The sequence below is a fragment of the Siniperca chuatsi genome, linkage group LG18, assembly GCF_020085105.1.
Source record: "Siniperca chuatsi isolate FFG_IHB_CAS linkage group LG18, ASM2008510v1, whole genome shotgun sequence".
Taxonomy (NCBI): Eukaryota; Metazoa; Chordata; class Actinopteri; order Centrarchiformes; family Sinipercidae; genus Siniperca; species Siniperca chuatsi.
In genome coordinates, this window is record NC_058059.1 from 9,665,629 (window position 1) to 9,674,020 (window position 8,392).

The following is an 8,392-nucleotide window of genomic DNA, read 5'->3' on the forward strand; positions in this document are numbered from 1 at the left end:
TGCTGCGGCACATGTACTGACAAGAACTAGGAAAAGAGATCACATTTCTCCAATATTAGCGTCTCTGCACTGGCTCCCTGTAAAATCCAGAATAGAATTTAAAATGCTTCTCCTCACCTACAAAGCTCTTAATGGTCAGGTACCATTGTATCTTAAAGAGCTCAAAGTACCTTAATACCACATTAGAACACTGCTGTCCCAAAATGCAGGGTTACCTTGTGGTTCCTAGAGTCTCCAAAAGTAGAATGGGAGCCAGAGCCTTCAGCTATCAAGCTCCTCTCCTGTGGAACCAGGTCCCAGTTTGGGTTCGGGAGGCAGACACCATCTCCACATTTAAAAGTAGGCTTAAGACTTTTCTCTTTGATAAAGCTTAGTTAGGGCATAGTTAGGGCTGGCTTGGGTGAGTCCTGAACTCTCACTTAGTTATGCTGCTATAGGCCTAGACTGCCGGGAGACTTCCCATGATGCACTGAGCTCCTCTCTCCTCCTCTCCCTCTGTATGCATTTGTATCCCATTAATGCATGTTACTAACTCGACATCTTCTCTCTCCCGTAGTATTGTGTCTGGATCTGTGATTGTGGGCCACCTGCTGCCCTGCTCCTACTACAATTGTTATTATTAGTCTTATTACTATTATTATCATTATTATTCCTATGACTACTACTACTACTACTACTATTATTATGATTATGATTATGATTATTATTATTATCATCATCATTATTATTACTACTACTACTACTTTATTAATATTTCCACAAGCATTACATTATTATTATTTAAAAAATCTAGGTGGAATTTGTATTGTGCTTCCCTCTGTGTGTGTGTGTGTGTGTGTGTGTGTGTGTGTGTGTGTGTGTGTGTGTGTGTAATTCACTTTCCCTTAGGTTGTGGCATGTTGATATATATTGGGCAGCAAGATATGCCCTGTCTCCTTCTGGTTTCTGCCTCTTAAATAAAGTTTTACCTTGTCACTGTCGCCAAGTGCTTGCTCATGGTGGGATCTGTTGGGTCTCTGTAATAATATTATAAAGAGTACGGTCTAGACCTGCTCTATTGGAAAAAAGCAATGAGATAACTTCTGTTATGAAGTGGCGCTATATAAATAAAACTGAATTGAAAGAAAAACCTCTCACAAGTCTGTGTGTGTGGTGACAGTGGATATTTTTTAATCAGTAACTTGGCACATTCCTACATGAAACTTTTACATTACAACCAAACCTGGATAACACAATCACTTTCACAAATGTGACTTACTACTTTTTCGGATTACATTTTTTTTTATTTTTACACATTTATATATATTCCTGTTGTCTATTCTGTCCACTACAATGCCGTTTTTTTGTGAATATTACATGGAGTATGTAGTAGTAAGCAGGAGCATGTGGAGAGATGGCACTGTCAACAAGAACAAACTGACGGGTTTTTACACATGATTTTATATTGTACTGAAACAGAAAAATCAACTATCACTACAGTGACTGCTCTTAATGGATAAGAGAAGGGAGATGATTGTGGAGGGCAGATTGTGCTAAAGTACTTCAATAGAGCCAAGTGGAAGGGAAACTCCAAGGTAAGTCATGCTGCTTAACCTGGCTCACTCCTGCTGAGATCTAAACACAACCTGAGAGGTCTGATCCGACCACATTGTATAACAATGCATATCATGTATGCTTTTCACAGAGCATTTAATTTATTTTCACATCCAACTAAGATATAATATAATACCCAACTTTAGAGTAGGGCTGCAACTAACGATTATTTTCAATATCAATAAATCTGATTTTTTTATTTATTTGTAGATTATAGATTGGTCTATAAAACATCAGAAAACAGTGACAAATGCTCATCACAATATCTTAGAGCCGAAGATAACATCGTCAATTGCCTTGTTTTGTCTGACCAACAGTCCAGAACTCCTGAATATTCATTTCACAGTAATGGTTCTCACATTTGAGAACCTGGAATCAAATGTTTTGCATTTTTGCTTGAAAAATTACTTAAATGATTAATGATGAAAGTGTTGCCACTCAATTTTCTGTTGACTAATCAATCGTCTACATAAGAGAGGTCAAAGTCTCCAATAAAACTTAATTTCTGTCCTTTTCTGATCATCTACTCTGTATCCTGAAAAAACTTCTATCAATGTATATGCACATAATATAACAGATGGTGTGTTTCTCCAATGTGGAAGTAAAACAGCAAGCAAGCTGCAGGCTACATGAAGACTAGAGGCACGTCATCTAATTCTTCACACCAACACAATATCAAGCTGTGATACAGAGCTTTCAATCTTCCCAGATGACACAAAGGAAGTTAAAATTGTTCTTTTTCCCATGCTCTGGGTGGGGAGTTGGTGTTGCGTGTTGCATTTCCTGTGTAGTTGATCACATTTTGATTGCAGAGGCTAGACCTAACACACAAGGTTAGAAATTTGATTTGAATCACATTTCAAACGATCTTTGAATGTGTTTTGAATCTGATTTCCCATATCAATTTCCATGGGAGTTTTTGCCATCCAGACTTGATATAAGCAGCAATCTAATTCCATTATGGATACACCCAAAATTAGATTTGGCCTGCCAGTTGGAGCACAGCCTTACATTGATTCTAAGGAAGTAGTTGAGAGAGAGCAAAGGAAAAGGGCAGAAGGAATGGGAAATGTTAAAAAATGAACTGCAAATGTACCCCAAGCAAAACTGCTGTTGGCTGATTGCTAATTAACATCTCCAGGAACCCCACAGCCTCTAATTGTGTGTTTGTGTGGTTCTGTGATGTGCTGTGACTAAACAAAAACAATGGGCCTACTGTATCTAGATTGCACTGAGACTCCTTCTTGTTTCCTTCCCATATCAACAAAAAGGGGAGGGAGGGAGACAAGCTACTTCAGATCAACACTGGGAGATGAAAGCTAGCCTGGGCCGCTGGATTCAAATGGTAGCTTGGTCCACTGATTGCATGAGAGTTCCTCGAGTTTCTATCAACAACTCACAAGAACAACAAAAACAAAATCTAGGAGTGTTTCACCTAGTCCGAAATAACAGAGTGGAACACAATAGAACAAAGTAGCTGTAGGGTTTGGAGCAACAGGAATGTGTGGAGCAAAAAGAAGAAAAGAACAACCCAGCACTGTTTGAGCATCTTATGAGGTGACAGACTGCCAAGTCAGCACTGTCTCCTGTGGTAGCTAGCCACACATCGAGACCTCATTCAGTGTTTCTTCATTACAGTTCAGATTTCTCCTGAGCCTGGCTGAGCTGTCCTGCCAGCAGGGCATCAGGATGCTAACACATGCACTCTGGCATGTGTCTAGCACTCACACAGTGCTAAACATGCCAGGCTCTTTCTCTGACAATATCCGCTTTCTCATCACTCAGATACAATGCATTACTGTAAACAACAGTAGGAACAGTGTTCAAATTTAGATGAGGTTTACACCAGTCATATGGAGATTTCAGCTAGATAAAACTGCATTGAAAAATGCAGTTTAAAGTTTTTTTCCCCCCATAACTGTACCTGGGATAAAATTATTTATTTTGGATTGTATGAGCAAAGCTTTGTTCCAAATGGGTGTTGTCTCATCTAGACTATTCTTGGATCTTCTCATGGTTGTTGTTTACCGGCAGAAGTTACTGATGAGCATGCAGTTCAAGAATGATAATATACAATCTTCGTTACTGAGACAGCCTGTTCTGACAATTTACAGACCAATTCAGGTATTTAAGTGCACCTTTGTAGGAGCTGAATCTTTAACAGGAATCTCACTTCAGCCTTCTAAGAATTTACTTTCAAGGGAGTGTGTGGTTGATATTGTACTGTGTATGAAAAAAGCAACATAAATGGATATGTGGATCCCTAGATATAATCTTAATTTTTGTCAAGCTTAAAATTAGTTTTACTCGCGTCTTGTACACCTGATTTGATTTATAGGCTAGTGTATGACATTGTGACCAGTGTAGCAAGGAATGCCCATGTGAAGTACAGCAGTATGTCACTGAACCATTTTAATGTCTCTTTGAAAATAACGGCAGCCTATTACTTCCTGGAAGTAAAATTAATCCACAACAGAAAGGATGGTTGGTCATTCTGACTGAAGCAAGTACATGAATAGGTGTTCAGTCATTTAACCCATTAAAAATAAATAGGTATTATCCTTAAAGTTAGGCCCTGGACTGACAGAATGATGCATTTGGTCTCGACTAAGAAGGAGCAAGTTCATAAGATTTAGCAGTGATTGATGGTCATTCAGTGTATCATTAATTGATCACAGCGTTCTAGCACTGCAGGTACAGAGAAGTAGGTAAGTAAAATTTGGGGCAGAAGTCACAGCGCTTAATCAAGCAAAAAAAAAAAAAACTAAACACAGACTTCAAGTACAATTCCACAGAGGGATATTATGTAACGTCACATAAAAGTTGTGACAGTGGTTTACACTTAATCACAGAATCACACATGAGGAAAGGAGGCCAAACAGCATATGACAAAGGCCCCTTGATGGACATAACACTTCAAAGGCTCTCAAAAGTTTAAGTTTAACATATGTGTCTTCCGACATGTGAGAAAGTATGTGGTATGTATAATTATTAGTCAAACGCTTTTATCTGGAAAAACTGTAATAGAGGTGGGTTATGAGCAGGATACAAAAAGCCGGCAGGTAATCATTGATTAACACTTGGGTTCAAGGTCTTTGTATGTAAAAGGAATGTAATGAAAGTGCATAATGCTGACTTAAGTGCCTTGCTTGAATATTGCATGTTACTAAACAGTTACAAAAAATGGCAATACATAATGTGATCTTTTAGAGAGCCAAACACCAGCCAACATATTTAAAGACTAGCTTGGCCAAAAGAGGTGGAATATCAGGGGCAGTCCACAGCAGGTGCATTGACCAGGCCTACACATCGATCTCACAATGATGACATTAAAGTGGCATAACAGTGTAACTACTAAGAAACCTCTGATGAAAACAGCATTTCCTGGTGTGTCCTTAAAAAAAAAAGTCCTGTGATGCTCACCTGGCTCCAATGATGTCTTTCTTCGCCAGATCAATTCCTGCAATGACCTTAACCCGCAGCACTCTCGTTTCATGCTGCAGAAGAAAGAGATGATGGATCAAAACATTTAATAAAAAATTATCTCATAACCTCACAATCAAGCCATTTCAAACATTTCAAGCTGCTGGCTGCACCTAACCTGCTTTTTTTTTTTTTTACATCAATAACCCTGACCTAGAAATGAAATGAGTTAGAAAAACTTTCAGTCCTGAGCGATACCAACATTTAAAACCTGGCAGATGAATTCCAAAATGTGCGGACTTACTAGCACGTTTGCTGATCAATCTTACTTTGACTATCCCTGTGTTTTCATTAGTTTATTTTATTAATTATATTTATTATAAAATTAGTTTAGTTAGTTAATCTTTGCGTGTATGCATCTACATCTAGGCATTCCCACAGTGCCACCTGTAGAACTGTCGGTTGAGTTAAACCACCTCACACCATGCTTGGTTTACAGCTTCATACACTCTTTTCTCTACTTCACTGCTTGAAATGGGGTCTAAAGTAAAATCACTGACAAACTATTTCTTGGTGGATAGTCTGAGTAGAGTTAATGACATACATAAAGCCTGACAACAAATTCTGTCACAATTTTATGTATGACAATTGCTAGAGAATAAAGCAAAGCAGGGAGTGGGGGTGGGAGCCCAGGCCCACCCAGCTGTTACTTTGGGCCATGGCCTTGTTCAGAGGGTGTAGCACTACTGGACGTTTACCTCATGGTCACAGGAAGGCAGTGTCTCATGAAATGTGGACCCACAATTGTCTTAAAACCTTTACTTGTGGAGATTGCATGATGTGATTTAATGTCTGTAATATGGTGAATGTTAACCAAAAACTAGCCAACCCTCTCCAAAGTCCGCTGTGTTGCAGTGTGTGGTATTTTGTTACAGGCATGCCTCCCCTCCCATAATGACTGACAGACAAAGCTATGAAAGTTAAAAGAGTTACCTCATCAAGAAAGCAGAGCAAACACAAACACTGGCTGAGCTAGGCTGCTCATAGCCCATGAAAAAAAGTGTATCATTACATGTTCTGATCTTAATAAAAAATGATCAATGTTAAAATAAAAATTTAATGGGTTTTCAATATCGGCCAGTTCAATGTTCAGTGTATCCGCCAAGACATACAGTATGTCCACTAAACTGGTATAACAAGGCCACATGCAAATCATCTCCTGCATCCTGGTAGAAGAGTAGTACTTATCCAGTTAACAGACACCCAAATAAACCCTTTCACGACATTAAGCACATGTTAGAAAGCCACGTGGTTAAAGTTGTGAAAGTCCTGTGTTTGACCCATTCATCCACCACAACCTCCTCCCATCATGGACTTTTTCGCTCTTTATACTACATCACCTGACTTCCTGAACTTGCTTGCGCTGTCGACTGGGTCACACGTGATGTCCACTGGTTGGCGGCGCAGGATGACTGGATAGGTGGTGTGCAGTTTGGGTGGTGGGTGTCTGTTAACTGGACAGGTGGTATGCAGTTTGGGTGGTGGGTGTCTGTTAACTGGACAGGTGGTGTGCAGTTTGGGTGGTGGGTGTCTGTTAACTGGATAGGTGGTGTGCAGTTTGGGTGGTGGGTGTCTGTTAACTGAATAGGTGGTGTGCAGTTTGGGTGGTGGGTGTCTGTTAACTGGATAGGTGGTGTGCAGTTTGGGTGGTGGGTGTCTGTTAACTGGACAGGTGGTGTGCAGTTTGGGTGCTGGGTGTCTGTTAACTGGACAGGTGGTGTGCAGTTTGGGTGGTGGGTGTCTGTTAACTGGATAGGTGGTGTGCAATTTTGTGAGATTTGAATGAAATGGCTCTATTTTCCTCTGAGAACCATGAATGAACATATGAAAGAATTATTTTTAGTCATCCATCCAGATCATCTAAAATATCTCCAGCCTTACTATTTCTGACTGTATTAGTAATGTCTGATAGGTAGTTGGATGATATGACATTTTTTTGTTTGTCACTCAGTAGAGTCATCATGTTGGACTCGTGACCATCATGCTACCATGTAAACAACGTTTGCATTATAGCATGACTTTATACTAAATTATTCATGCAGGTCTGAATGTTAAAGACGACACAGAGCTCACCACTAAAGTGGAAATCGACCTCAGTTGACATTCCTAAGCTTCAGTCTTCAAGTGGTTAAGTGGTCAGCTCACCATCAGCTCCGATTACTGACAAGAGTTGGTGTTTAAATCTGACAGACTGGTTAGCTTGTAATGCCATCCAGCCCTCCACCAGAGAAATTAATCAATTTCTCCTCTGCACATCTGGGCACTTTGGGGTACTAGTCGAGCTACAAGTCGTTCACACATTAATTCAAATAGAGGATGCAGCGGCTATTCAGCTTGCTCGGTAGAACTGAACGGTTTAATTTCAATATTCTGTAGTGGTACTGGTACAGTTGTTGCTGAAATGAAGCTGAGTAAACTAATGGACACGCAGACAGTGGACAGGACACTGACAGATGCCTGAACATTACTGTGGAATGTTGCCGTGGCTGAGGGCTTGTTAGCTTGACTATCAGCTAACGTTGATGTAAGCTATCTCAGGCTGATCCCCCGGTCCGAGACACCTATTCGTGACTGTCTTCTACATAACAAAGCTTTGTTGAGATTAAATCTTACCTCATCTTCTGAAAGTCCATATATTGGCTCGTAATTCGCAGCCATATAGCCTACGGTGCACGCTACACACACAAAAACAAGCCGCTTGGCAAAGCTAGCTAGCTAGCCTTAAACAATAAAGTCCCACTTTCTTCTCTCTGCCGTGCGGTTGTGGTCAAGTCCACGGTGAGACCAAGTCCTTGGCACGGCACGGGGGTTTGGTTCGCAGCAGGATAACGTAATCCTCGCCAACGTGGTCTGTCCAAGACACAACTTGGAAATTTAAAAAAAAACAAGCGGTGTCCAAAATGTTTCAACTGAGACAGATCGCTTTTGTCAACTCCGAGCTTATCCCCAAAACGTTTTGACGCTTCACTTCCTCCTAACAGCTCAGCCAATCGTGTGCCGATAAGACGTGATTGCTGTCAACATCAACCAATCACGTGCGTCGTGAATTCCCAAAGCACCTCACCGGCCAATAAAATATGCAGAGGGCGGATGAGCTCGTGTGTGTGTGTGTGTGTGTGTTTGTTTCCCCTTTTTTCAGGGTGTGTGAAGCTGTGTCCCGCAAAGCAACAAAGTTTAACATTGTCAGGATTTTTTAGGTATCTCTTTAATATATAATATCACCATTTCCAGCTAACTGGTCTCGTGAAGGTGGTCACTCGCTCTGGTCATTACCATTCAGCCGTGAGCGCGTTCATGTTAGGGGCGGGGCTTGTAA

At 40.6% G+C, this 8,392-nt stretch overlaps 1 protein-coding gene across 5 annotated transcripts in view; it reads right to left on the reverse strand.

Moving 5' to 3' along the window:
• nedd4l (NEDD4 like E3 ubiquitin protein ligase) overlaps positions 1 to 8,139 on the reverse strand; it is a 49,107-nt gene extending 40,968 nt beyond the window's left edge. For 4 of the 5 annotated variants that reach the window (XM_044173539.1, XM_044173536.1, XM_044173537.1 and 1 more), the window contains exons 1-2: positions 7,690 to 8,139; positions 5,017 to 5,090 (exon numbers count right to left, since the gene is read on the reverse strand). In XM_044173539.1, coding sequence (XP_044029474.1) covers positions 5,017 to 5,090; positions 7,690 to 7,734 — 119 coding nt within the window. In that variant the 5' untranslated portion in view covers positions 7,735 to 8,139. The remainder of the gene's footprint in view (positions 1 to 5,016; positions 5,091 to 7,689) is intronic. The other variant, XM_044173540.1, reaches the window with a different exon arrangement.
• Between the last annotated feature and the right edge of the window lie 253 nt (positions 8,140 to 8,392).